At 49.2% G+C, this 27,671-nt stretch overlaps 5 protein-coding genes across 8 annotated transcripts; 2 read left to right on the forward strand and 3 right to left on the reverse strand.

Annotated features, from left to right (window-relative positions):
* Window positions 1–505: 505 nt before the first annotated feature.
* Window positions 506–2,080, reverse strand: LOC101764551 (phosphatidylinositol N-acetylglucosaminyltransferase subunit P). The gene is made up of 3 exons (XM_004960005.3): window positions 1,750–2,080; window positions 1,359–1,477; window positions 506–1,265 (listed from the first exon to the last, which is right to left on the reverse strand). The coding sequence occupies exons 1-3, from the start codon at window positions 2,046–2,048 to the stop codon at window positions 1,147–1,149; spliced, it is 537 nt and encodes a 178-aa protein (XP_004960062.1). The 5' UTR covers window positions 2,049–2,080; the 3' UTR covers window positions 506–1,146.
* A 3,196-nt stretch (window positions 2,081–5,276) lies between these two features.
* LOC101764966 (dof zinc finger protein 2) lies at window positions 5,277–6,392 on the forward strand. Its single transcript, XM_004960006.2, has one exon. The coding sequence runs from the start codon at window positions 5,470–5,472 to the stop codon at window positions 6,091–6,093; it is 624 nt and encodes a 207-aa protein (XP_004960063.1). The 5' UTR covers window positions 5,277–5,469; the 3' UTR covers window positions 6,094–6,392.
* A 193-nt stretch (window positions 6,393–6,585) lies between these two features.
* LOC101765364 (WD repeat-containing protein 44) lies at window positions 6,586–11,497 on the reverse strand. The gene is made up of 7 exons (XM_004960007.4): window positions 9,799–11,497; window positions 8,861–8,951; window positions 8,546–8,703; window positions 8,410–8,461; window positions 8,182–8,264; window positions 7,542–7,635; window positions 6,586–7,365 (listed from the first exon to the last, which is right to left on the reverse strand). The coding sequence occupies exons 1-7, from the start codon at window positions 11,122–11,124 to the stop codon at window positions 6,779–6,781; spliced, it is 2,391 nt and encodes a 796-aa protein (XP_004960064.1). The 5' UTR covers window positions 11,125–11,497; the 3' UTR covers window positions 6,586–6,778.
* A 5,467-nt stretch (window positions 11,498–16,964) lies between these two features.
* LOC101765770 lies at window positions 16,965–19,628 on the reverse strand. Its single transcript, XM_004960008.3, has 3 exons — window positions 19,264–19,628; window positions 18,907–19,112; window positions 16,965–17,475 (listed from the first exon to the last, which is right to left on the reverse strand). Exons 1-3 carry the CDS (start codon window positions 19,351–19,353, stop codon window positions 17,217–17,219), a joined length of 555 nt encoding a protein of 184 aa, XP_004960065.1. The 5' UTR covers window positions 19,354–19,628; the 3' UTR covers window positions 16,965–17,216.
* Window positions 19,629–20,539: 911 nt separating this feature from the next.
* LOC101766190 (HBS1-like protein) lies at window positions 20,540–25,625 on the forward strand. Of its 4 annotated transcripts, none has more exons than XM_004960009.3 (12): window positions 20,540–20,738; window positions 21,328–21,391; window positions 21,515–21,692; window positions 21,790–21,984; window positions 22,663–22,740; window positions 23,128–23,462; window positions 23,553–23,663; window positions 23,744–24,234; window positions 24,327–24,495; window positions 24,730–24,969; window positions 25,061–25,195; window positions 25,288–25,625. In XM_004960009.3, exons 2-12 carry the CDS (start codon window positions 21,389–21,391, stop codon window positions 25,414–25,416), a joined length of 2,064 nt encoding a protein of 687 aa, XP_004960066.1. In that variant the 5' UTR covers window positions 20,540–20,738; window positions 21,328–21,388; the 3' UTR covers window positions 25,417–25,625. The 4 variants fall into 4 exon arrangements, with proteins under 4 accessions (XP_004960066.1, XP_012699716.1, XP_004960067.1 ...); XM_012844262.2 differs by having other exon boundaries at window positions 23,152–23,462; XM_004960010.3 differs by having other exon boundaries at window positions 21,531–21,692.
* Window positions 25,626–27,671: the final 2,046 nt, after the last annotated feature.

The raw sequence follows: 27,671 nt of genomic DNA on the forward strand, positions 1-27,671 counted from the left end.
ATTAGCCTAATTAATCCATCATTAGCAAATGTTTACTGTAGCAACACATTGTCAAATCATGGACTAATTAGGCTTAATAGATTCGTCTCGCCGTTTAGCCTCCACTTATGTAATGGATTTTGTAAATAGTCTACGTTTAATACTCCTAATTAGTATCTAAACATTCGATGTGACGGGTGCTTAAAAATAAGCAAACGAAGAATGTGCGAGCCTTCAACGAACAGTGAATGCGCAGACAAACGGCTACGTTCAGGACTTGAGGTTCAGCACGGTGAAAGTCGGAAGTAGGGTCGAACTGTAGAACAATCTTTCTCCACGAGAAGCAACGTTTTCTAGAACTCTCGATTTTGGGAGGGCGTTCGCACCGTCCCTAGCAGGCAGGCAGAGAAGAGAAGAGCAGTTCCCCGTCCGTTGCATCTCATAGGACAACACATCTCAGACACATCAGCCGTCAGGACAAACTGGTTCAGGCAAAGATTCAGCACAGGCCAGTGACTGCCATACGTGCAGCTGGGAGCACGAAACTCCTCATTCTTCAGCACTAAATATTTTTTTTTGAAACAGATCTTCAGCACCAAATAACATGGCGCAAATGCAAGCACTAGTATTACAATGCATTTCATTACAGCACACCCCAAATAAATACTGTACAGCTGAAATTGTAGATAGAGGAAGGCTGGAGGTTCCTTCACAATTCACTAAAAAAACAAACTGAAGAATGGAATTCTCAATTGGTTATGACTTATGAGGGCAATCTGAAAGTTCACTTGATGTGGATTCTTTCTTCATGTTGCTACTGTCTCCAATCTTGTGCTCCAAGGTAGGCCCATTTTCCATCTGCAGTAGGGTGCGTTTGACAAATCTCCCAGAACTGATTCTCTATTAATTCCAGCAGGAGCTTTACCAAATGGTTTTTCAGAGAGAAGTGATTCTCTGCAGATTTTCTAAAGTGATTCTCTGAAATGACTAAGAGGCTGGGAGCTGGGGAAAGTAGCTTCTCCTGATTCTGTGAATTGATCCTCCATCCTGATTTCAAGAGTTTATGCTAGAGAATCAAAGAGAATCACTTTCAACCACATAATCACTTCTCTCAGAGAATCAACTCACAATCAGAATCAGATGGAGCTCTGCCAAACAGACCCTAAATCATCTATCACCAAACATAAGATTGTTGATTTGATCAATACTAATGTCTGAAATGGGTTCAATGGGCCTCTCTTCTTCCATTGCAGGAGAAAACGTCATGCGCTCCCGGCTGTTTTCATCTGTGAATTATTAACAAGAGCAACGCTTACTACAACAACAGCAGATTGATGATATGCAAGAGCTGGGAATGCAAAACAATACAATCATCTCACCAAAGATGGTACTGACGGAAGTCGGGGGAGGAGTGGCGACGAAGTTGAGACCCATGTAGATGGCCATGGACAGCGCCACGGCCACGATCACGAACGATGGCACCGCCAATGCCCAATACCTGAACGAAAACAAGCCTGCAATCAGCTACTGCCAAACGCATCCATCCGATTTGAGCTGATTTATAAGTAAAGGAGGCAATCTTATCGCTGCCGTTCATTTCCTAAATACAGGTTTCGTTTAATTTCATCCGGATTGCCGATCATTCGGTTTCTATTCCAGTGGTGAGGATTCAGGAATTTGAATGAGCAAAAACTGAAAGGACAAAAAAAAAAGGTCATGGACAGGAGGATGCGAAGGATGGGTGGGTCAGAACTGAAAAGCATTTCGTACTTGCTAGGGTAGTAGGTGATGCCGAGGGACCGGAGAGCGGGCTCGGGCGTGTACGCCCATGCGAGGTAGACGGCGGTGGCGATGACGGTGGTGATGGATCCGACGAAGCCGTACACCTCCGACGGCTTGGGGCCGTGGTCGCGGGCGGCGAAGGAGGGGGACCTCGACGAGTTGTCCCAGTCGCGGTGCGGCCGGCGGTTTCGGATCAGGCTGACCGTCTGCCTGGGGCTCCGCACCACCAGCGACGGCGACGTCGACGGCGGCGGCCACTCCATCGTCTTCCTCGCCCCCTCGTCCATCTCGGTCGGGTCCAGGAAACAGCGAAGCGGCGGCGCACGTGGTGGTTTCCTTGCTCTTCATGGGCCAAGGCCGTCATGAAGGAAGCTCAGAACTGAGTGTACATGGGCCTAATCGTGTATGGGCCACATGGATCGGTGCAGCCTCAGTATTTTCAGGCTACTTTTTTTAGAATTAATCATTTTCAGACTTTGCTCGCTGCTGTCCTCATCCCTAATTAGATGATGCACATTGTCCTCAAGAAAGAAAAAAGATGATGCACATTCTCCTCTGAAGAAAAGAAGACTAAGAAGATGCTTCTCGGCCTCAAGATTGCGTGGGGATGACCATCATCTTGGCATCATTACATTCCTATCGCATTCGCGGTATGTTCTTTATTTGTTTACTTAATTGGACGCTTATCTGTTCATCTTTGACCGGAAAATAATCATCCTGATCTGATCATACGGAGCAAGACCAGAGCTAATCATTCGTTCGCAACCCTGTGCGTATTAGGTCAGTCTCAACGCACTTTCATTGCACAGTTACCAAGGTAACTGCGACAGTAGAGTATCATAGGTACGAAACTTCTCTCATATCTGATAAAACTCTTTTCATAAATAACCTTATCAAGTTAGCAAAATTAATGATACGATATAAAATTGAAATTTTTCATGAAACTTCTCGAGACTGGCCGCAAGGTGGCGGACAGGGGACGATCGACGACGCAGGAATCGGAGAGACGTGCATGTCGAGAAGTAGGAGGCGTGCGTGCACGAGCAACGACAGGCCTGAAGGCCTGATTGCTCGCCTTGTTTAAGCGTCACTTGCGATTTCATTACTCACAACCTCGCTGTCAGGCGGCCGCGGATACGCCGTCCCCTTGTGCAGGCGTCGCCGTCGCCATCGTCAAGAAGGATTGGTCGGTAGGGCATTGTGTACGTATAGTAGTATCTCGTCACGTACGTAACAGCAACAGCAACAGCACTTGTTTTGTTTTGTAGGAAGTGAACATTCATTGATCACATTAGCTATACTTCAGTCAACTGGATGATTCTCGAACCTTTTTCTTCTTCTTGAGATCCTCCCAGTGCTGCTGCGCACTAACGTTGGTGTTTGGCTTTCACCGTGCTACAAAGTCCAGGAGTGGTTAGACTTCAGAGTCTAGGTTGGAGATCGGTTCCGTTGATAACTGTGGGTTTAGAGAGGGACCTCTTGGCTAGCAGGAGAGTCCTGTGTCGTGTACGCGTACTTTTTCCACAAAGAATCTTGCTCGAATTTCATTACCAGAAGCAACGATATTACAAAGTTTAGGTTCAGATTACACAAACAAATTTAAACGACTGAAATGCAACATATGGCCCTCTAGCTGAAGAACGAACTACACGAAACTAGAGTTTAGAAAGTAGACATCCATTAGTCGTGTACGTATCCACTAGAAACCGTAACATATTCGTTCCAAAAAAAGAAAAAACCGTAGAAACTGTGTACTTGCAACTGGTTCGGTGGGTTGAGAGCTGGAGGAATATAATGCTCCACGCCCACGGTTCTCGAGTCAAAGCGAGCTCGGTATAGGAGAGGTTGACAGCCTTGGGCAGCCACCCGGGGGTTTCTTAGCCGAATCGAGAGTGCTGTCATTTTCGCTTTGTTGTTGAGTGCGGCATCGATCACCAGCCGCACTCCCCATGTAGAAAGGGAATTGATCAACCGTGAATTGCATTGATCTGTTGTGTGGTTTGTATACACATACAATGCACACCAGAGCCTAACTAACTCAGCTAGATTACAGTCCTAACTGCGAGTCTGCGACGCGCGAAGAACAAGATCGCATGGTAATGTCGGAAAGTAACCCAGCAACACGTTGGAGAAGAAACTTTTTACTGCCAGTAAGCGGTAAGAAAGCTAAGGTGAACAGTGCCTGGGAGTTGAGATCTTGGTCTGGTTTCCTATTAGGCACATGGTGGAGCTAGCGCAGTCGTGTGCAGGCGGCGCGCAGCGAGAAGAGAAGCCAATCCACGTCGTCGCGTTCGAGTCGATGACACCAACCCCAAACTGTGCCCTCCGCCCCCAGCATTGGCCAGGCGGCGGCCGTGTGGCCCGACGGCCGCGCAGGCAGCCGACGCGGCAGCGGCCCCCACATGTGGACGAAACCCTGCTGCCGCGGCGACAAACGCCCACCCGACGGCCGACGACGGCGACAGCGCTGCCGAGCTTTCGCGGGGCCCGGTCCTGCGTAGGAAAGGCACCGACCATGGCCCCACCCGTGTCTTTTCTCCCCCACGCGCGCGGGGCCCAGGCTAGTCGCCGCCCCGCCCCCACCGCCGCCGACGCGACCCCGATCGGCCTCCCCGGCCATTTACGCCGCGTCGTAGGTGAACGTGACCGATCCATCTGTTGATCCCTCGCCGCCCTGGCCTGCCCGCCGCTGTTGCGCGAGCTGGCCGATTCGATCCCAAAGGCGGCGCAAGGCGCCAGGGCACGGAATAATTGCCTTGTCGCCTTGGTGCACGCATCACTAGCAAAGCTAGCGATAGACAGCGGCGAGGAACTCTCTGGGCGGTCTGTTTCCTCGGCAGGCAAACCACAACTCGCCGGAGCTGGAATGCCCGTGTGTACACGCGCGGTCGCGTGCGCCGACGACCGATCGGCCGCCACTGGGTCCGGGCAGCCGCGTTCGTTGCTGCTCGTGGCTCGTGCCGAGCGAATAGTAGGGACTTCTACAATCGGGCCGCGCGGAGGCGGCGGCGTGGCGCACGGTCACCGGTCATGCGAGGTAGCTTCACGACGAAGAAGAGCATCTGCTGCGTCAGCCGGGGGCCCCGCCGCCGCCCACACTGGACAGTTCTTTGTGCGGCCGTCTCTCCACCGCTCCGTGCCTTTGACGATGCTTGTCTGGTCCGCATGGGGTGAAAAGATAAAAAGTAAACTAAATATTAACGGTATTGGATGGTCGTTCATGATCCTAATTAATTTGATAGATGAGGTAAATGTTTGTTTGATCTCTACTAGTATAAGCACGTATTTGACTAGATTCTAGCAAATACTAACGGATTAAACACGACTGCTTATCGGAGGGCACACATAGGAGTTTGACAAGACCCAAGTCACCCAACCAACCAACCGGTCGATTCGAGAGACAGTAACCAACCGAGCTGATTGCCGTCCAGGTCGGACTGACGGCTACGTCTTGCCGCTGCAGCCACTCCACCTGCTTCCTACAAATAGCCTGGCCGGCGGCTACCTGCCTACCTCGCTCGTATTTCCTCCTCCCCAGACCGATCACTTCACCCAGAGAGCGAGTGGGATCGCACGCCCAACGCTAGCCTTGCCAGTTGCCACCTGATTGCGGCGCGCACTAGCTAGCTAGCTCTCGACTCTCGCTGGTTGTGGTTGGTTTAAAGGCGACGGCCCCCCTCGGCATGCGCTGTCCTGCTCGCCCGGGAAATGGCGCCCGCAGCTTCGATCCTCTCGGCCACCTCCGCCGCCGCTGCTTCCAAGCGTCCGCCCGCTTCCGACGCTGAGCCGCTGCTGCAGGGCGACGGCGAGGCGGCGCGCAAGGGCCAGCAGCCGAGCAGGCAGCAGCAGCTGGAGTGCCCGCGCTGCCAGTCCACCAACACCAAGTTCTGCTACTACAACAACTACAGCACGGCGCAGCCCCGCCACTTCTGCCGCGCCTGCCGCCGCTACTGGACGCACGGCGGCACGCTCCGCGACGTGCCCGTCGGCGGCGCCTCCCGCCGCACCGGCGGCAGCAAGCGCCGCAGGGTCTCCGCCGAGCCCTCGCCGTCCGCGTCCGCGTCCTCGCCGCCGCAGACGACGGCGGGGGCCGACGCGTTCCTGCTGGCGCCGGACCTCTCGGCCTTCCCGTTCCTCAGCGACGGCAGCTTCCTGATGCCACCGCAGCTGGACCTCGGCGTCGCACCGGCGGCGTTCTCCTCGTGGCAGTCGGTGGTCCCGGACTTTTACGACGGGCTCGCGCCGTGGGACGACGGCGCCACTGGCATGACGGGTCCGTGGGGCGACATCGCCGGCGGCCTCGAGCCCAGCTGGCCACCGCCGGGGAACTGATCGTGGCAGCCGGTCGCCGTTGTGAGGCTCCGGTTTTAGCAGTGCGGCCTCATCATCAGGTTCAGGTAGCTAGTGCTTCAAAGTTCCTAGTATGCAGTATGTTTTGATGAGCTATATATCCAGCTAGGAATGCAAGCAGCTCAATTCTCCTGTGGTTTCGCTGTTTCTTCTCGTCCTTGTAACGAAATGAAATGGTGGCAAGTAGTTAGGTCGGTGGATCATGATCTGTAGCTGCCTGGAGGGAGGATTATAAGATCTGTGCAGTGATTATTGTGACAATAAAATTAAGTTTGTGTCAAGCTTGCACTAGCACATGTTGACCTCTAGACATCACAAATGCGGAACGGTACTGACTACTGAGAGCCCAAGCAAAACACCAAGGGCAGGAAAGAATGGAAATAAAACTGAAAATCCATGAATTTTGAAAAGCATTTTTGTATATCACTGTATATGTAAAGGAGAAAAATACGAACAAATTGAGGTGATGTGTGCTAACCATACAATTACACAAAACCTTGTATATCAACAGTGATAGTGTTAATCATATGATAGTGTGGTTCTTGGAGTACAATCAGCATCCAACCAGACAGGGAAACAGAGAAAACTTTTCAGTAAAACTGTCGACGAACTAACCCATATCTATACAGTAAAGAACCAAACAACCCTGCATAATCTCACGCTAACTTTACACTTGAACTGGGAAACCAAAATTCTGGAAAACCCTGATCTCGCCTCCCCGTCCAGCCGTGACAATCACCAAACCCCACGCGGACCGGCGCTGAACGTCCATAGCTCCAATGCAGAGATCAGAGGAGCAGTGACCGGGGCTGCTCTTGGCAGACGGTAATTTCTCGTCAGGCCAGGATGTGGATGCCCCGTCGCCTGGAGGTTTGCTGGTGCTTCTGCTTGCCACACCTTCACAAACTGGGCTCTCATTGTATCTGTTATCAGCTGCATCAGAATTGTGCTCAGTGTTCTCTGCAGGGACGTCTCGGCCAGAGTTCACTGCTCCATCTGAATCACTGTGCCTGCTGCTACGAGATCCAAACGAGCCTCGGGCTTCGGAACCAGGCCATGTGATAGCCACCGTCACACCATGGCAGTGGAAATGTTCATATGAGTTGGTTACATCAACTGTACTCCTACTTCTGCTCGGGTGGGAACTGTTGTCATGTCTCCACACATAGACATGAGAATCCTCACTGGCACAGACGACATATTTCCCATTTGGAGCTACAGAAGCTGAGATTTGGCTACTCGTGTTTCGAAACCCTGATGAAAGGATTAAAGTTAAATACCAAATAAATGCCAAATCCTGAAACTAGCACAGTAGCTTACACAGGTCATAAGGCAAGTAAACCCCCTTTATATTTGCAGAAAATAATACATGTAACTATCTGAAAAATGAACTATATATGATTTACGGTTACAGGAGAATGAGGCATTACCTTTAAACTTGTGAACCAATTCATCGCCATTAACAACTCGTATTCTCGAATCTGCAGAAGTGATCAGAACTTCCGAGGAGCTTCCAGGAGCAAACTGTTGCATGAAACACAGATATTAAACTTAAAAAAAAACTCGACCTGCGGGGGGTAAGATAGCCCCCGGGCTTTTTGCTAAAAGAGAAGACCTTCTCACATAGGCTGAGAAAACCCCCGAACCTCTACCCCACCCATACACAGGGGCCCGTAACCCTTGTGAGACTACCACTGGGCTGGCGACCACTGCAACTACCCCAGGTAGGAGGGCCCAAACCAACCGCAGCTGCGACCTGAGCCGGGCCTTGACCTATGCTTTGGTTATGGTGACAGACGAGGGGATTTTTTTTAACCCCAGCCTGAAATTCGCTCCCACGGGGAGTCGAACTCAGGACCTGAGAAGTGCTACTGAGACCATCTAACCAACTCAACTAGAGGAACATTCGCCAGATATTAAACTAAGTAATAGACAAACAATATCACACAGGAGAGTTGAGCCATCAGATTAATGTGTGCCTTCTAGAGTCCCAAAAAAAAAGAATGTGCCTTTCTTGAGAAAAAAAAAGAAAGAAATTGGCAGGGAAATGCACGCTCTGTGCTACATTACCTGGAAGCCAGTGATCTTCTTCTGGCCAGACTTCTTTTTCCTAATTCTTAAATCTATCTGACTTTTGTACTGAAGCTTTTTCTCTGCAATGGTTAAAACAATGTGTGAGTTCATCATTTGAGGAACTGGAATTCTCTATTGGTGTATAACAAACACAGAGTATTTAGTAAACATAAAAAAAGAATAAATGCACATGAGACCGAGTGTATGGGAACAAGACTGTCATACCAGATGTATCAAATATATGACAGCTTCCCTTGTGAGAGCCCACCAGTGCAACCTTCAAAGGCCACAGAGATTAAAATGTAAGCATGTCGAGTTTTATGGTAAACAGAAATATGTACCAGAAGGGAACTACTTCAACCTGTCCATCAGGGGAATAACAAGCAGCGGTAACCATCTCATGAAGATCATTCCAATCCTCAATCTTACGATCTCGGACATTCCAGATGCGAACTTTCTCATCCAGTGATCCACTAATGAAGAAGTTATCATCTACAGGATTGAACTGGATGCAAGTCACTGCAAAAGGTTGATTACAAAGAAGCAAACAATTATAATGCTGGTCAAAATTCCAAACAAATAGAACTGAGGAACAAAAGGGAACGCCCCTCTCTTTCTATGAAAACAAGGAGAGACCATAACAAATCGACAGAAATGTATCCTGTGACCTACTCACCATAGTCTGTATGTGAGAATGTTTTCAAACAGGTACTGGTAGTAATGTCCCAAAGTTTAACGGTTTTGTCCATGGATGATGAGATCAAGTACTGCAAGAGAACGTTAAAATCATTAAATATTTTGTCACGGTAATGTCAATTAACAAGTTATTTATTATTTATCTGTTTTCTGATTTGACAATAACAAGACCTGACGTGCCAAAAAGAAGCAGGCTTAAAAGAGCAGAGCAATGACCTACTTATGACCGTTGACAAGGCTTGTAAAAAATACAAAAACGCCGTTCCTTAATGTTGCCATGGACAACACCCAAGTCAACATTTGAAACCAATCAGGAAGACACAGTGCATGATCAGCTAAATTGCAATATCTGAACTATATTATATGTATAAATGGGTGGAACCTGTTTTAAACATAAAGAGTATAGCAACAACAAATGGACAGAAACTGTTTTAAACAGAGTCAACTAGCTGAACATGTGCAGCATGTCTTAGGTCTGTACTATGTAGTCTAAAAAATAATGAGTAATTAGATTTTTTCTTTACTGGACGCAGAAATGATATAAGGTTTTCATAGATAAGTAATGGACTAATGGACAAATCAAAGCAAGATAGATTCATATCGGTACTGTTGGAAAATTACTGTAGTGCTCAGCAGCCACATCTCCTGTTCTATAGGCAACATGCAGTCTAATGTTGCATGCTGAAACTTATGCCCAATTTCACATGCGGCAAAATGCCAAACATGTCTTGGTTGCCACATTGCACATTCATTTGGTTTTTAGCCATTTTGACAACCATACTTCTTACAGCCATACTAGAGCTCATCAGAAACAGACATAACTAATTTCTGAACAACACAAGGATGCACAATTGTTGAATGAGGTTTCAGGATTACTGCCAAATATTGAAGATTCAATGGAAGATCACAATTTCGCACCTGAGATTTGGACCATGACAGATCAAGGACGTCAGCGGCATGCCCCAGGAGCGAGCAAACTGGCTTGTCTCTGAAACCAAAGACGCACTCTGGCACAACTAGATGATCAGAACCTACAGACTTTCGATTGCTCTGCTTCCTTGGCCTCCTCTTCTTGTCCACATATCCTCCATCAGCGCAGGTCAATGACAGTGCAGCAATCTCTGGTGAATCATTCCCAACAACTGCAAGAAACGGGCTGCAGCTACCACCATTCTCCTTGGTCACTGAAGCTTCCCCGAGCAACTCACCCTTCCTCTCTCCCTCCGACACCTCCCACACATGGATCACACGGTCCTCTCCAGCAGTTGCAAGGTATCGTCCATCCAGGCTGAAGTTGATGCACCACACAGAGCCCGAGTGGGCAGCCAATTCCTGCGTCATGAACATCCCGGTGAGCTCCTTGCACGCCTTCCCGTACTGGCGCACCCGGACCCTTCCAGCAGCATTGCGCGAGCCGGTGCCATCAAGGCTGTCGTCGGTGGCAGAGCTCAGGCGCCGCGCTTCCCGCTCCTTCTTGTCCTTCTCCTTCTCCCCCTCATCGGTGCTGCGGCGCCCGTACGCGACACTGCCCGCGAGCTGCCTGATGCCGCGCAGCCATCCTCCCCCGGGCTTCCTCCGGGGCTTGGACGCGGGAGCTGCGTGATCGGAGGCGGACGAGGACGCGGCGGTCGTCGTCCGCTTCATCAGCTCGTGCACGATCGGGGAGCGGCCGACGCAGAGCTCGAACTCCTCGAAGGTGAGCTGGCGGCCGGTGCCCACCTCCCGGACCACCTCCTCGTGCACCTCCCCGACCTCGAACTCCGTGCCGTCGTCGAGGTTCCGGATCCGGCATTGCTCCCCGCCGCTGGAGCTGGGGTTCCGCGCGAGCGGCGGCTTCCCGAGCCCGCCGGATCTGGGCTCCTCGGCGGCGAGCGGAGGCGAGGCCGGGGGAGACGCCGGAGGGGACGGCGAGCGAGGCGAGCGGCGCGGCGAGGGGGGCTGCTGCGGCGGCGGCTCCGGCTCGGAGGAGAGGCCGAGGCGCTGGAGCAGGAGGCGGCGGCGCTCCTCGACGGAGGTGGGCTCGGAGATCCAGACGTCATACGCGGAGGCGTGCGTCGGCGGGGGCTGCTGCAGGTGGCGGTGGGAGCGCCTGCGGCGGCGGTGGTCGGCGTCGTCGTCGGAGGCGGAGGTGGAGGAGCAGGAGGAGGAGAGGATCCGATCCAGCGACTCGTAGAACTCCTCCTCCTGCTCGGCCTCCTCGCCCGCCGGATCCGGCCCCGGCGGCCGCGCCGCCGCCTCCGGCATTGCCTCGGCCCCCCCGGCACGGGGCAGCCGACCAACCACTCGCGAATGCGCGGCGGGGCGGGGCGGGGCGGGGCGGGTCGGCGACGAGGGGAGGAGGGAGGCGCCCGCCCGCCCAAATGGCGAGCGGATTTATATGGGGAGGTTTTGGTTTCGTGGTGTTCACAGCCGGGGGGCCTTGTTTGTTACTGCTGCGTGCGCGGGGCGTCGTCACCTCCACTCCACTCTCCCTCTCCTCCAGCTGGTGGATGTGGAAGCAAAGGCCAAGGCTGGCTGCAAGGGGAAGGGAAGACAAGGCGAGCGGACACCTCTGCTACTCAGCGACGAGGTGGAGCACGGCGCTCCTCTCCTCTCCTGCTCGGCACGTCGAGCCCAGCAGACGACGAGGAGGTGTGCCACCGTGCCAGGTGCTGATCCCAGGATCCGGCCGAGGATATCCCGGGCGTGACGATGACAGGTGGGGCCAGCCGAAATATCCCGCTAAAATAGTGGTTCTCGTACGAGCACTAGCGCTTGGAAAAGCCAAACGTGTTATATTGGATCACGCTGATCGCGTGTCCCAGCGCCTCCCGGCTGTCCTGACACTTGCACGGGCTAACGGGAGCTGCCTCCTGTTTTTAAGCCATCGGCACGGAGAAATATGAGAATCCTCCCTAAGTTTGAACGTAAACAGAATATATGAAATAGTTATTTGCAAATTAGATAATATATATCTAAAATAGAAAAACGAATCCCAATACGGTCTATGATGCCATGTCAACAGCTATAATAAAAAATACTACGTAAAGAAAAGGGATACGAAATATCCATTGTCCATGCATTGGATGGACTCCAGGTGATTGATATTGTACCCCCGACAAAAAACTGAGGGGAATCAATCAAGCTTGGTCAACCATTATCGAGCAATCCTAATTCCTAATGATGGAGGATTTGGTCGGGGTGCAGAAATGTACTTCCCTGCTTTAGGATCTATTGCACGTCTAAGACCTTTTGTTCTTCTTTGCATTTGTTATTTTGGCACAAGTTTTTTTTCTAAAAAAATAGTTTGAAAATGTTCAATTGTAAGAAATGAATTTCTACATCATAGGATTTCTTACCAAAGTTAGAAAAAAAGGTCTCGATTTCTCGAATTCCTTATTTCTATCTCAAGCAAAAGAAAGAGGATCCAAGGCATAGACTTTTTTCGCTCTCTATGTGGCTTAATAGGTTTCATGTAAAGTCAATTTAAACTTTCTCGGTCAATTCAATTGCGGCCTTGACAAAAACTGTAGAAATACATACACATGTAGGTTTTAAAATTCATTTTGCCTTATTATTATATAGTACATATATTCCTCAAAGGTTTTGCTGTAATACTGGACCTTAAACCGTAAGATGGCACAAGGATGATGTTTGTTGGCCCACAATTCCACAAAGGTAAAAATAGATGTCATTGCGATGGACTCTCTGTATTTACTACTTATTAGCACAATTAACCTCTCAAAAAACATAAAGGTTATGATTTACATCAGTAAATTGTATCACAAAAGGATAAAAAGAATGACATCCAAGACAAGTACAGTTAAAAATAAGATACACGTAGTAAAAGTCAAACCAACAGTGATTTTTTAGCGTGTGCCCATCGTTTCAGCTAATAATTTATTATAGTAGGGGCGATTAGCATAACTATTAACTAGTATAGTATATAGTCGATGCTTGGCAACTATGTCATGTAACCCTTGACGATGTAGTTTGTTAATTACAGTGTCGGATAACTTGCTCAAATAATTTGACGGTTAGCAAAAGTTTTCTACTTCTGATCGTGATACAATTGTTTTCTTTTAGATTAACATGTGCTTAAAACACGTATAACATTGGTGATCAATTTGTTTATTACTTGGTGATCGGTTCTTCTGTTTCGTGATCGACTGTGATGGAGTGACAGAGGTGCTAAGTTGTTAAACTTGTAGCAGTAAATCTACGCCGGCTTACTAAACTAAAGTGAGGGTTAAGTGTGGATTAGGCAAGGCAGCAAATGTGCGCCAATGATTAGCTTCTAGGCTTAGCCTCCCGGCATGATCACGAGAAGAATTACGTAGCTCCTGCGTTACCACCATGGGTGGGCTTTACTTGTCAACCACTTGTCGCAGGACAACGAGGCCATGAAATATTTTACTTGTAGCTTTGCTAGGTGCACGTCCATGAATCACAATTCCTCCATAGTCCGCATGAGCACCCGCTCATCCGCACAAATAGTTGATGCGTACCACGACTATGTACAGCTTAATAAAACTTGGGTCGGTTGATTTTCTATCCTCCTTCGATAATTTCTCTAACCGTTGGATGAAAATCTAACAGTCTTGGTTCACCTTGTGTTCTTATTTTCGTTGATGAAAAGTGGGCGAAACAACAACAAAAAATGATTAGAATTCTTGTACTAAGAGACATTACAAATCCAGCAGTATTTGCCAAAAATATGACGATGGATAAAAAAACACTTTTCATAATTTTTTTTAGCTGGATTTTTTCCCCATAAAACTTTGGCACAGAAAAGCATCTGCCAAGTTGTGGGCTTGTGGCTGTGCCGTTGGATAGAGGAGATTTAATTTAACCGGGTCATCATACCAGAAATCAGGTCAAACTCAATAAAATACCCAAGAGAATTTTCTTTCATACAATGTTTTTTCTCCAGTGATTTGAACATGGAAGCATGTTTGATGTACAATGGCGATCTGATCCTCCTCATCACCTCCCATATTGACCATGAATTTTCCTCCTCGTCGCTTATTTTTTGTGCTGGTGAAATGCTCGCGACTTTTCTTTTGTTCTGAACTGATGATGGCATGCAGGGGTGTTCTTGCACCGACCGCATGCAAAGTGGTATGCAGTTGGTGGGCGCGCCGCGCATGTTACTGCAGGCGAGGCGATGGATCGAAATGGCCGAGGCTGAAGCTAGCCGGCCGCTGCTGCAGCTGGCGTGCAATAATGGAGGAGTCTGGAGCACGTTGCAACGCTTTTGGCTCAGGTCAATGGCTGGTTGGCTGCTTAATCTCCCTGCTAGCTGCAACCCTTTGCAAAATAAAGCCATGGATGGATCTCAGCTGGGATTAAAGAGGCCGGCCATGGCATCATATTGACAGCTTTGTTTGCAGGACCCTCCATTCCATACCATCTTCTCCTCTCCCTAGTTAGCTGCTAATCGCTTTTTGTATCTTAATTAATCCACGGCCGCGCAGCTGCGCACCAACCAACCACGCACACACGGTGCTGATGATAGAAAATCAGGGAGAGCACGTTGGAGGATTTCGTTTGGCTGGACTAGGCGTAGTTTTATCTATACCCTAGATGGCCTTCCAGCCTAGATCGTTCGTTCACCGCCGATCATCACCAGCTACCTTGGTTGATCATGCCTGCGTGCTACAAGGCAAACGGCACCTGCGTCGATCCAGTAGTTGTTGCCTAGCTTCTTGGTGGTGCCGCCGTGCGGCTAAAAGGAAGGGAAGGAAAGGAATCCGAGGAAGAAGATCGATCTTAGCTGTTCGTTCGTTCCTGTGCATGCTAGCCGCCCGCTTGGCTTGGCCACCCTTGTTGCTTGCCACGCTGTCGCTGTGTGCATCATGCTGTTGAGCTTCTAGACTGCTACTGCTAGCTAGTCTCCGCGCCATAGAACGTGCATGATCCGCACCGTGTTTTCGTTAGCGTCCAAGTTACGCAAGGAAGACAGGCAGTACATACACCAGGACCTTTTTGGAGCGAGTCTTGGTAAGCCGCGCGCGTCCTCAGCTCCTGACATGCTTGCACGCACGCTACTATGTGTGTGAGGATATATGACTTTATCAACACGGTTACATAGCAGATGGCCAGGCAAGCATATGCTAATGCATGTTGGACTGGAAAATGGCATGTGCGCAGCTGGAACTGGAAATGCATATGCATTTGCTTGGACTTGGACACGGAGCGGCGCGCCGGCCGGTGCTTGACATGTTGCTATGCTAGCTAGGAGAATCTTTGCTAGCCCCAGCAAATTAATATTTATTGTTGCTTCTAATTAGCCGCTCTTATATTAACCACTATCCAGAAGATTAAAAAGCTAGGCTTTTCAGTGAACTTTTCTTGTGCGTTACATTTTCTTTTCGGTAAAATAGCAAGTGATTAACCTTTTTTTTTATCGGAGGGTAACAACTTTAATTTCAGGAAGCCACCAACTTATGAGCTAAGCTTGTACTGCCTGCACTGTAAGCTAGTGCTGCGTGCCGGCCAAATCTTGTAGGCCTGGCCGGATGATTGATGAACGTAACCGTAGCTCATCATGCGTATTATTTACATTTTACAGTGCCATCTATCAGCATGTAGTACATGAGTAGTCAAGAAGGTAGGCATGTGGGTTAGGTTGCTCCCTACCTAGCAGCAGTACAAGAGGACCGAAATGGATCCTTTCAGGTCCTACGAGAGGTAGGCCGGTAGATAGAGCAGAGGCGTTGGCCTGGCCCAACCCAAGCCCTACCACCACCATTTTTATGATTCATCAGGCTTCAGGCCACCGAGTAGCAAGCTTGGCCAGTCAATGGTGAGTCAGGTCAGAGTGCATGTCGCTCGTTTGTCTTATTGTCGGACCCACGTTTACCTTACCTAGCTACGTCGCCCATCCATGGAATGCAGATGCAGATGCAGGGGCGGGGGCAGGTCCCTTGTTCGTTGCTCTGGTCACGTCGATCCCTGCCGATCGAGGAGACGAGGACGAATCTGGACGCTAGCTACCTAGCTTGTCCGAAACAGATCGCCCACATGAACAACACCTCTGTACTGCTGCTACGACCTGTTCATGCATGGATGGTGGATGGCCCAGATTATGGTGCACCATCAGTTGGCAACAATGAAACGTGAAGGCAGGACCTTCCCCTAGACGACGACGACCAAGACCAACCCCGATTGGCGTTTGACCACGCATGGCATGACGACCGAGATCCCTGGAATGGAGTGTCCGGCCTTCAGACCAACCACGACGTGACGGGGCGACGCCGATCGATAGCCTGCTGCAGACGCGCATGTTTCTTTCACCAGGACGATAGAACGAGACAAAAAGTGGAGTACAATTTACTTTCACCGTGCCTATCCACGGAAGGTAAAACGCACCTTAACCGATAGTATACGTTGCATCCTCCAGTCACGTCAGTCGATCAGTGAAATGAAGCTTGACAGAGCCGCGAATTCGGCGGTGCCAGGAAAGAACACTCCGGCCGACGGATTGTCCGTAACCGCCGCCGTTGTCGCCGGCAGACATGCGCATACGGCATACTACTACGCCACCATTTTAGAGTAGTAGTAGCGCACCGGCCTACTAGAATAGTAGGAATTGCGTGTCGATTCTGCGGCGAGGCATCGCCGCCTGGCGCCATTAGTTAAGAGCAGCCGGGCACGGCCTTGCCAGACGCCACAGGGACACCCGGAGATGCGGCCCTGCGATGCAGGAACACAGCCGAGGACGCGAGCCCGTTAAAAAACACGGGGGGCAGCGCGAGATCTTCACTCGGCGACGACGACGACGACCGGCGCCGCCGCCGACCACGTCTCGGTCCCCCGACAACCGGACCGGATGCACGGAATCGTGTCGCGTTCCAAGTGAAGCACCGGCCTGCAGCGAGAGTACACGGCAGGCAGGATGCCTGACTCACCGGGTGATGAGCTGAGCACGATTCAGTCGCGGCATAAACAAAAGCTCACCTGCTCGCCGGGACCAGGACCACCGCCGGGCAGCTCCACCCCGTAGCTTCGTGCTTCCGTACGGACACGCATGATTTCCATTCCGTGCAGATCGAGATTACCACAAGATTATCTTGACTGCCGGGTAGTTAACAGGCAAACGATGACAGCAAACAGAGTTTAGTTCTGAATGTATGCACAGAAAAATCCATTCCCAGCCGGCAATGTAGGTTTTCTGTTCCTGACAGAATCGCAGACGAGACACACGGCAACACATCACAGTACTATCACACACACTCTGGTCAAAGGGCCCGTGGAGCGGAACGCGCTCAGGGGCGTGGGACGAGCACATGTACAAGCAGTCCATCAGTCAAGCACCACTCCTAGTCTGAACGAAAGAGGAGACCACGGATGAATCACATGCGGGTCATGCCGATGCCGCCGACGATGGGCGGCGGCACGTCGGCGATGGCGCGTGATCTGGCGTAGAAGAGGTAGTGGAGCTCGGTGAAGAGCGCCGTGAGGAAGGTGAAGGCGGCGCCGGCGGCGAAGACGCCCTTGCGGAGCATCGCGCAGGCAGGCGGGCTGTCGCTGGGCCTCGGGATGTACTTGGTGTGGTATGCGTTCCGGACCGATCCCGCCAGCAAGCACAACTCCGCGATCACGAATGTGAGCCTGCATCAATCCACTCCCACCACTTCAGAGAAACCAAAAAACATACAAGTTCAACCAAGCCAGTGTAAACTAAACTTTCTATATTCTAAAACAGGCCACACTACTACGCAACTCTGCCCTGTTCAGCACCAGAATAAATGGTAGAAAGATGTCATCTATTGTAAAATACAAGGAACAAGCAAGTATAAAAACTGGTATAAAAATTTGTACAATACGTACAGTGCTTGTCTAGTATCTCGAATCCTCAAGTGCTTGCATGATAATGATTTGCGTAGAAAGGTAACGAGCCACAAACATCAGAAAAGGGTGGTGTGAGTCTCTTAGCATGCTTGTAACAAAGCAACACTGAACTGACGCCGAATTTCGGGTTGTGTTCTTTTTTTATTATTAAAGCTCTAAATCACCAAATTTCATAGCATATTAACGTGACCTATAAATCACCGTACTTATGGGACCATCTCTAAAACTTATAGGCCAAGTTGACCATTGCATTATAATTATAAGCTGGGGTCAATATCTTATCTACATAACTATCGCTTCGTATAATTCTTACTAACTTTCTAGAAGGTTCTTTGTACTTTGCTTATGTTACTTACTTATTGTGATAGTTTTACTTCATGTAAACAAAGAAACTATACAGATAGTTTGTACATGAACAAACTGTTTTTATATCCAATATTTTTCTAGAGTTCTAATTTAGAAAATAAATTCTACTAAAAACATCTAGTATAACTTCAGAAATCATCGCATCCAAACACCTCTCAGCTTTCCAAAACTAAAATATTTTACAAAACCATAGTTAAAGTACTTTGTATCTAAGCAGGGCCTGACTATGTGCCGGCCAAGGGCCTTCCACCTCTCTGACTTCTTCTGTACGGCCTAAAAGGGCACAAACTGGGCTACTGGTCGTCCCATGATCCCATGAGTTTCATTCAGTCCCCATTCTTGCTCAAAAATATATTCCAGCTTCCAAACAGATGTTCTCAGTGGCTGATGTACGAATACCTAAACCATCATATCATTTTGCTCCATTTTTGGCTAAGAATTGGGCAGGGACAGGGCAACCAATCAGTGCATGCCATGAGACCGACTTGCAAACCAGCAGCCAGATCAGGGCAAGGTATACAATATACAGCCAACCTAGACATACACATGTACTCCCTAGTATTAATCTACATTTAGATTGCAAGGTCGAAGCTCACACAAAGTCAATGGGCCAAACTGTGCAGCGAACTGAGCGGATTAGCTGGCCACCAGCCAGCACCGGGTATACGACTGCAAAAATCCACAAATTCCAGGGGCGAAATTGCACAGCGAACATGGTGACAAGTGAGAGCGAGAGACAGACAAAACATGCCGAGGTTTCCCTGGTGAAAATTGATGATTCACCAGGTACGGTTGAGGGGCAGAAAGAAAGTTCCAGTTGGTTACCAGCAGACGACGAAGCAGATGCCGGACCATGCCCGCCAGCGTCCCGGCGAGAGGGCGCGGCCGCAGCAGAAGCAGCGGGTGGCGACCATGGCGACCGCCTGGCCGGCGAGCAGCAGCAGCAGCGCGCTGACGCCGTACACCGTGGACGCGTCGGAGCTGTAGACGCAGAAGGCCCTCCCGTACGTGTCCACGCTGACATAGGTCACCTGCACGCAGTTGTTCAGCAGCGAGGAGATGAGCAGATCAGTACAATACTTCCCCTCCATGGCTCCCCAATCATCCCAAAGATGGCAGAGATATCGAGCAGAGACGAATCAGAAGAAGGAAGGGAATAATCAGCAAGCTGTGCTCACGTACGTAGCTCCGCCGGCGCTCGGCGCCGATGGCGAGGACGAAGGCGAGGACGTCCAAGACGAAGACCACGGCGATGATGATGATGGACGCCATGAGGAATTCTCTGGACGGACGGACGGAGGGGACTGAATGATGCAGCTGCTAGCAGCCTAGCACGGGGTTCGCTTCGCTTTCCTCTCCGTCGCGCGTCGGCACAAAAAAACTAAAGAGAGGGATGGATGGATTAGGCCGAGCGAGGGGCGATGATAGCTAGCAGAAAGGCTTAGCTTAGCTTAGCTTAGCGAGGTGTGGTGTGGTGAGGCGATGCGGCACTAGCGCGCTGCTCTGATGTTGACGCGTTAGCGGAGCGGGTGCCTCTCGACTGGTTGACGGGCGGCCCCAGCCCGGATTCTTGCATGATGGATTGGAACATCAGCTTAGTTATTGCTTCCATGTTATTGCGCTGCAGCTAGCTCTTAGCTTTAGTAAATTTCCTCCAATTCCTTCTGGGCGAAGAATTTGCTTGCCAAAGCAGAAAGAGTGGCAGATGCTTTCCGCTTCGTGCGGTGGCGAAGTGGTGAACCTTTTCTTTCCTTGGCCCGGCCTGCTGCTAGTGCTAGCTTTGCGATGGCGAGGCAGCGACCAGCGCAGCCACGTACTCCACCCTGACACGAACGATACGTGTCAACCAAAGATCGATGGAGGCTCCGATCCTCCACTCCTCCTTGCGTACATAATGCGTCGATTAGCGAGTGTTTGCTTGCAACGCGTGCAACGTGCACTCGATTGAGCACCCGACGAAAGGGACACGAGAACATCGTGACAGCTGATCGCCTGATCGAGACCAGACTGTGCGCGCACGTACCTTTTTCTCATCTCGTCTTAGTTCTTACGCCGACCAGCTGGGTTTTCAACATTGGAGAGTGTAAACCGTTTCAAGTACTGCGCTACTTAAAAAAAAAGCACCCGCATGCACCTTGTCTTATAGCTTTGACCCATAAAATTCAGCCATTGAATTGGAGGAGTATTCACTCTTTCTTTTTGGAATGATGATTGAGTATTCACTTAGGAAACAGTGAGTTTGCTGGTTTTCTCCTCCTCCTCTGTCATTTTTGGGTTTTTTTTTTAGAGACGTTTTCCATATGTTGTTCTAGGTGGTATATGCAGCAAAGTGGGGCAGCTATTTATTCACGGGCCAAAAAAGCCCAACCGTTCAAGGATCAACAAGTGGGCCGGCCCAACCGAAAGCGAGACAAAAAGCCCAAACGTGCTTGTAGGAGGAGGAGAGAGCAAGCAGAGGATCAACACGTCGCCGTTTCCTTGTTCGATCCCGTCGATTTCAGGCGCCTGCTCGTCTCTTCCCCACTCCATTGCTCGTGTTCTGGCGCTTCCCCCGCGAGCCCGCTCCTCGATTCGATTGAGGTCGCGTGAGCGCGCGCTTTGGAGCTCCGTGACTGCTGGGATCCGGGCCGATTGAGGTCGAAACAGACAAACAGTCGGTAAGCGCGCTGGTCTCTGATTGCTTCCGCTGGGTAATCGTGTATGGATTGGGGAGACGTGGTTGCCTGGTTGGTTCGCCCGCCATATAATGTAGCGGGGGGGGGGGGGGGGGGGGGGGCTTGGGATTTCTGCGCGCTCGGATTCAAGCTGGCAATTGCGCAATTGGGAGTGGTTTCTCGAGCTATAAGGACATCGTGGTTAGCCGCGAATCTGCGATTTGTGCTAAATTAGGTTTCTGCCCGGGATGCACATGCACTCCAGCACATTTGCCGCAGTTTATTTACTTCGAATGTTTTAGCTTATCTGGTTTGGGAGTTCTGATGCTGACTAGGTGTGTATTTCACACTCATTTGATTTTGCCACCACTTCCCATTGTCCAACACTCCAATAGCTTTCAGTTCTGGAGCACATAGCAGGGATGCTCCTATGTTTGATCTGAACGAGGACTATGGATTGTGTTTTATTTGAATCACAACTCTACTGCTTACCTCTTGCCACCCATCAAATTTTCTTATTCATTCATCAACTATGGTAGGGTTTTTGTTTCGTGCTGTTTCCTCGAGGCTAACATGATTGATATGAACCCAGACTCTGAAGATACATGTAGCAGGAGGGGCAACAACAGAGATATTAGGTCTGTGCATAAGAGATGGTAAGCTGACAGTTTTCACTTGCTAAATTAGCATGATGGGTTCCAGTTTTTTTCAGAACCCCAGGAACTATTCATTTGAATTCTATTCTGAAGATTGCTAATTACTCACTAACTACTCTTTAGTTTGTTCCCATGTTAGATAACAGGTCTGATCTTGAGAAGCCCTCTATAAATCCTGGGATGTGGCAATGCTCCATTTGCACGCATGAAAATGATACAAGTAATTTATCCTGTGAGCTATGCGGTGTACTTCGTGATGTGTCACTGTATTTCAATAATATCAGTGAAGCTGAAGCTGGAGGTATCTAATTTTGTTACATTATATTCTACTACTTCGATGCAGTATAATTACTTCTGTTTAGTATGTTAATTTAGTTACGTTCCCTCCTGAAATCAAGCTAAACGCAGAAACAAGTATTCTGGAGTGTCCGTATTGGCAAGATCTCTTTTTGCACCATCTAGTACGAAGTCAGAGGCTATTATTTTCTCTGATGGCTCCCAAGACAATAGAAATGCAACAGGGAATAAGCAAGCTACCATGGATGCTCTGCACAAGACATACATGCCCAACAAAAAGCGCCACATTAACATAGGTACGCTACATCGCTACACTTAGCATTCAGCAGTCATATTTTGTGCAAGTTAGTTTTTTAGTGAAATATGTAATTCAAATTTTTGTTGCTGTAAGTGTACTATCATTTATCCTGTCTAAGTCACTTATTTGCATAACCATATATTTTATAGTAACTGTACATCTTCACTGTAGGCACTAATGGACTCTTTTTTTTTAATAACTGCACTTATGGACCATGTTGAGCTGAGCCATAATGATAAGTAACTCTGTCAACCAACTTACAGATTTATGTTTGAGCTACAAGCTTAAGCCTGAACTCTTTGCATCTCCAGAAGTGGAAACATGCAATTGGTGTCTGGCTAGTTGGTCTTAGAATTTTATTATGAAGATTTACAGTTAGATTCTCATATGCTACTCTGCTATACAGAAATTTGTGGATTGAGAAGTTAGTGAGTACTAATTAGCAATGGAATTTGCTTTATCTAGGCCTACCTTGAGTTCCTCTCCTTTGTAAGTTGGACGAATCTATTTGGGTCGACTTGTTTGTTGTTCCTAGGGGGCATATATTGTAGTTCTATAGTGTGTGTTCAGACACGGTTCATTTTTCTTACTGTCTGCTTGATATTTGTTTCGTTTGCTGATTTGTTTCCAGAGTAAAATTACCTGGAACATGACTGCATTTTGTTGATATTGACAGTGCCTTTCAAGTTTGACACGCCATCTCCTGATGACATGGTCACTACGGGCTTAAAATCATCAAGAAATTTTAGAAAAGGTACTTGTTGCACTGCTCTTCCCCTCCATTTGACAGGTGGATAGCATACTACTTAAAATGCATTTAGCATTTAATTTGGTGCGGATCCTTTATTTTTCATTGTTTGTGAGGTTGTATTTTCCTGGTTAATCTGGATTTGATTAATTTACATGTTTATGTGCTGAAGAACGAGTCTAGTCAAACAGAATGCATATTGGTGTCAATATGATTATGAACCATGGACTGGCCCATGCCATAGATATCCCTTGGCTCTCTGTTTTCTTGCCCCCTTGAGACATTGCTGTAAACGGTGCTATAAATGTTTTTTAAATTGAAGATTCTTTCCAGAAAAAAACTTGTGTTATGTATACCTTGCTATAGTTGTATGTTGACTTAAATTTATACCAGTTGACACAGAGGTTTTAATTAAAGATTCAGTTGATGTCGCTGGAGAGAAGACGATGGATAGTGGTATTCTTGTAACTGAAAAGGATACAAGTATGGACCCAAGTGCATCAGCAGAGTTGGATGAACTTGGCGGAACTAGTAGCAGTGTTCCTTCCAGTAGTCAAAATATAACTCTTGTTTTGGACCATGAGCTACAGCATTTAAGTTTGGAGAGCAAGCCGAAGAGCAGTAAACCCAAGATTAAGAAACCGGCTTCTATTTCACAGTACAAGCCAGAACCATGGATGCTCCAGAGTGAAGATCAAGAAATGCGTAGACAGCTAAATCTTGCCATTGTAAGCAACAATTGCATATTTGCTTTTCAATCATTTATATACTGATATTTCATTTGTTCTGCTCTAAGTCTGTTGGAAATGTGATGCTAGGTTGGTCATGTCGATTCTGGGAAATCAACTTTATGTGGTCGATTACTGCATGCTCTTGGATTGATTTCAAAAAAGCAGATGCATAAATATGAGAAAGAAGCTAAAGAAAAGGTCAGTTCTGTTATTCAGATTACTAGCGCATCTCAGCCTGCACTAAGCTGCTTATATTTTTAGAATGCTTCTTCTGTCAGGGGAAAGGATCATTTGCATATGCTTGGGCCATGGATGACAGCACTGATGAGAGGGAGCGTGGAATTACAATGACTGTGGCTGTAAAATACTTTGACACTGAGAAATACCATGTAGTTTTGCTCGACTCCCCTGGTCATAAAGACTTTGTTCCTAATATGATATCTGGTGCTACACAAGCTGATGCAGCCGTCCTAGTTGTTGATGCGTCTATAGGCTCATTTGAAGCAGGCATGGGTGTTAATGGGATTGGTCAAACAAAGGAGCACTCGCAACTTATTAGGAGCTTTGGAGTTGAGAACTTGATTGTTGCTGTTAATAAGATGGATCAGGTGGAATATTCGAAGGACCGGTTTAATTTTGTTAAATCGCAACTTGGTATCTTTCTTCGATCATGTGGGTTCAAAGACTCTTCAGTCACTTGGGTTCCTCTGAGTGCAATGGCAAACGAAAACTTAGTGACTGCTGCTTCAGATTCTCGTCTTTTGTCATGGTAAGATATTGCTAATGTTGGGCCTCTTTACGCATCACTTATTTTCGTGGACTTTGTAGTTGATTATCAATTAATTTGATGCCCGTTGTCAGGTACAATGGAAATTGTATGCTGAAATCCATTGACTCGCTACCTCCTCCTCATCATGATGTTTCAAGGCCACTACGCCTTCCCATCTGTGATGTTATTGCATCTATCACACTGGGGCAGGTGGCAGTTTGCGGTAAAGTCGAGGCTGGAGGAATCCGAACTGGTTCTAAGGTACTATTCTGATGTTCTGCTTGGCAAAGTATGAGCTTATTTTTAAACTTGTAAATTGTTATTGTAATGCTTGCTACCACTTGCTGTGCAAAAGATTGTACATCATGTTACAGTTATCCACTTCATTCCTTTCCTGTCCGATTACCTGCTAAACAGCTATGATATCTGCAATTTCCTTGCTTTGTTTACAACCTGCTCAAGTTGTTATTTTGATCCTTAATATTCTGTCGCCAGGTTCTTGTCATGCCTTCCGGAGATTTAGCTACAGTTAAAACCATCGAGCGGGATTCCTCTCGTTGCAGCTCAGCAAGAGCTGGGGACAACATTGCTGTTGGTTTGCAAGGGATCGACACCAGTCACCTTGTGTCAGGTGGAGTTATTTGCCATCCAGATTTCCCCGTGCGCATCGCTTCTCGCTTGGAGCTGAAAATCTTGGTTCTAGAAATCACTACACCAATACTGGTCGGCCTTCAGGTTAGTGAAACAGCACCACGGAGTGGATAACATATCAAGCTTAACTTTAATCTGATCATCATCTGACACGGTTTCGATCAAAATATTCTAGTTCGAGCTGCACATACATCATGCGAGGGTGTCTGCGAGCCTGGTTAAAATACCGTCATTGCTGGACCAGAAGACCGGCAAGGCCTCAAAGAAAATGCCACGTCTGCTCACTGCGAAGCAGGCTGCTATAGTTGAAGTAAGCTTCGCGTCACATGTAGTCGAACGTTGTTGCTAGTCAAAGGAAAGCTTTTGATTTTGTAATGTTCAATTTTGCTGTTTGTGTTTCAGGTGAAGCTGGACAAGGAAGTGTGCGTGGAAGAATTCTCGACTCTGAAGGCGCTTGGGCGGGTGTTCCTGCGGTCTCGAGGCAACACCGTTGCGGTGGGCGTTGTGACTCGAATTCTGGATCAGGCTTAGATCCCTCGACTAACCAGACATGTCGTGTACACGGTGTATATCTATCTCATGTTACCAGTTGCTAGTCAATAGATCTGTGTACGCGCGGCTGTACTAACCGTAGCCGATGGCACTAACCTAAAAGTCAGAAGATTTATGGCTCGATTCTTCAGTTGTCTCGAATGACGCTGGGCAATGGTTGTCAGCCCAGAGCCCACCCGTTTTCTCAAGGTTTGGGTTTCTACACGCAGTCAACTTGTTTAGCCGGCAGCAGCTCCCATGGCTTTGCCGTACCATGGCCGTATGGTATGGTATGGCGGCCATGTGACTACGATAATCGATAAGGTTTTGGCGTCGAACTCCACGCGGCCGCCTGCCTGCCTCCTCGTACGCGGTTGCTCCCGTTGGCCGTTGCGCGCTGCCCGTACCGCGTCGCCTGCGCTCGGCGTTCGTGCCCTCACCCGCCCCGCTCCCCCCCCATAAATTGTCGCGGAGAATTTAAGAACGTCACGCGCGGGGGAGCCAGGTGAGGCGCCCCGCGCCGGATGGATCCTTGGTGACCTGGTCTGTCTCATGGATGGCCACCACCATCGCCGCCGGGACCGGGATGGGACCGCGCCCCCGCGGCGGTTGCCGGCTTCGCCTTTCGGCGGTCGGCGCCCCTGCCTGTCCTGTGCCCTCCGAGCCCGGACGCTCCCGTGCGCGCGTCCTCTGCCTCCCCGGCACCCGTTCCCCTCGGTGTAAAAACCGCCAAATCAGGCGCCGGCTCTGTCCCGTACAAAAGCAAAGCTAGCGGTAGGTGTGGGTGTGCCGCGCAGGAGGATCGCCTCGCCGGTCAAAGGCGTCGGGAACAGAACAGAATCCTCTTCGCCGCTCGTGCGACCGCACCGTGGCGAGGCGACCGGTGGCGCGTCGGTTTCATGGAATCCGATGCGCCGCGAGAGCCCCGGGGGTGCCGTCGCCGGGCTCTGCTGGAGTGCTGGTTGCTTCTTGTACTAGCGCCCCCGCCCCCCCGGTCGTTCGCTTGTTGCCATCCGGCGTCGCTGCTATCCTGCAACTGCTCCTCACTGCTGCTCGTTTTCAAAGGACGCACCGACACGCGCGCGTGCTCCATCGGTGAACACACACTACGCCCAAGTACCACGGACTGCGAGCGACCGGACCTGGCTTCTTGCCTTGGCTCCACGCCCAACACGGCGCACAACACTGTGACGTACTCCTTCCCAACGACCAGGGCTGCCTTCTTCTATCGTCTGGTGCAGAGGTACGGTAGTCGGTAGGGCATTGTGCTCAACTTCTGATAGCATGCATGTGTGCAATCGTGAGTTGCGATTTCTGCCGGATTAGCGGCTACCCTGGCCAGCGCAGCGATTTGTGTTTGGGATATACCATCCATCACATGGGCGATTGGGAGCGGGCCCGGGCGTCGCCGCCGGACAGGGCTGACACGCATGTGGCGGCTGCGTGCATTATGCAGCAGCTCCACCTGTTAAAGGATAGATGATGGCATGAAGGCATCATTCATGGATCCGGATGGGCCCCTCTCGCCCCCCCCTGCAAATCCAATGCAATGTTCCTCCCTTCTCCGGAGACGACGATGCCTCATCCTCCTCTGCTGATATTTTACGTGCAACTGCTGCAGCTGGTTGCGTTTAGCAAGCTGCTGCTGCTCATGTTCTGAATTCTCTACTCCGACGCCCGGTTGCCTTTCCTTTTCGAGCTCGAGGGTCGTGACCAAAGATTGTGGCTCGCTGCTGCAGCTCCGGCGGCAGGATATCTCCGTGTGTTCGTTGAGGTCGTTGTACTTGCTGGTCGTCGGACCTGCCTTTTTCTGAAGCGAACGCGAAGCTCTTCTCGAAAGCAGGAATGCTGCGTACGCGTAAGTATGTTGGACGGAGACGCTTTTGTCCCTGTACTGTTATGTCAGGCACGCAGTCGGTGTGACAGCGTCTAGGCCACCAGACATCCACATCGAGCATTCAAGCTCACATATGACACATCAAATTGAATAGAGACCCGTGCACCTTTACAAGCACGTTGCTCACTTGCTCTAGCTAAAAATCTTAGCAAGGCAACGCTATACATCTCTCGGCCTGAATAGTTTTGACGCGAAAGCAAATGTGCATCTACTAACTAGGTGAATACTCCTTCCGTTCCAAATTATAGGTCGTTTTAATTTTTCTAGATTCGTAAATATTATTATGCACCTAGACATACACTATGGGGGTGTTTGGAAGGAGGAGGCTAAACTTTAGCCCTGTCACGTAGGATGGTCG

This window comes from Setaria italica, chromosome III (genome assembly GCF_000263155.2).
Source record: "Setaria italica strain Yugu1 chromosome III, Setaria_italica_v2.0, whole genome shotgun sequence".
NCBI classification, from domain to species: domain Eukaryota; kingdom Viridiplantae; phylum Streptophyta; class Magnoliopsida; order Poales; family Poaceae; genus Setaria; species Setaria italica.

Coding starts and splice junctions, on each gene's coding strand:
- LOC101764551 (XM_004960005.3), bottom strand. CDS start 2,048: ATGGACGAGGGGGCGAGGAAGACGATGGAGTGGCCGCCGCCGTCGACG. Junction 1,478..1,749: donor ATCACCTACTACCCTAGCAA/GTACGAAATGCT, acceptor GTTTTCGTTCAG/GTATTGGGCATTGGCGGTGC. Junction 1,266..1,358: donor TTCCGTCAGTACCATCTTTG/GTGAGATGATTG, acceptor AATAATTCACAG/ATGAAAACAGCCGGGAGCGC.
- LOC101765364 (XM_004960007.4), bottom strand. CDS start 11,124: ATGCCGGAGGCGGCGGCGCGGCCGCCGGGGCCGGATCCGGCGGGCGAG. Junction 8,704..8,860: donor ATTCTCACATACAGACTATG/GTGAGTAGGTCA, acceptor AACCTTTTGCAG/TGACTTGCATCCAGTTCAAT. Junction 7,366..7,541: donor ATTGGTTCACAAGTTTAAAG/GTAATGCCTCAT, acceptor TCCTTTCATCAG/GGTTTCGAAACACGAGTAGC.
- LOC101765770 (XM_004960008.3), bottom strand. CDS start 19,353: ATGGCGTCCATCATCATCATCGCCGTGGTCTTCGTCTTGGACGTCCTC. Junction 19,113..19,263: donor CCGAGCGCCGGCGGAGCTAC/GTACGTGAGCAC, acceptor AACTGCGTGCAG/GTGACCTATGTCAGCGTGGA. Junction 17,476..18,906: donor ATCTGCTTCGTCGTCTGCTG/GTAACCAACTGG, acceptor GGATTGATGCAG/GCTCACATTCGTGATCGCGG.
- LOC101764966 (XM_004960006.2), top strand. CDS start 5,470: ATGGCGCCCGCAGCTTCGATCCTCTCGGCCACCTCCGCCGCCGCTGCT.
- LOC101766190 (XM_004960009.3), top strand. Junction 23,664..23,743: donor AGAAAGAAGCTAAAGAAAAG/GTCAGTTCTGTT, acceptor TTCTTCTGTCAG/GGGAAAGGATCATTTGCATA. Junction 24,496..24,729: donor GAATCCGAACTGGTTCTAAG/GTACTATTCTGA, acceptor TTCTGTCGCCAG/GTTCTTGTCATGCCTTCCGG.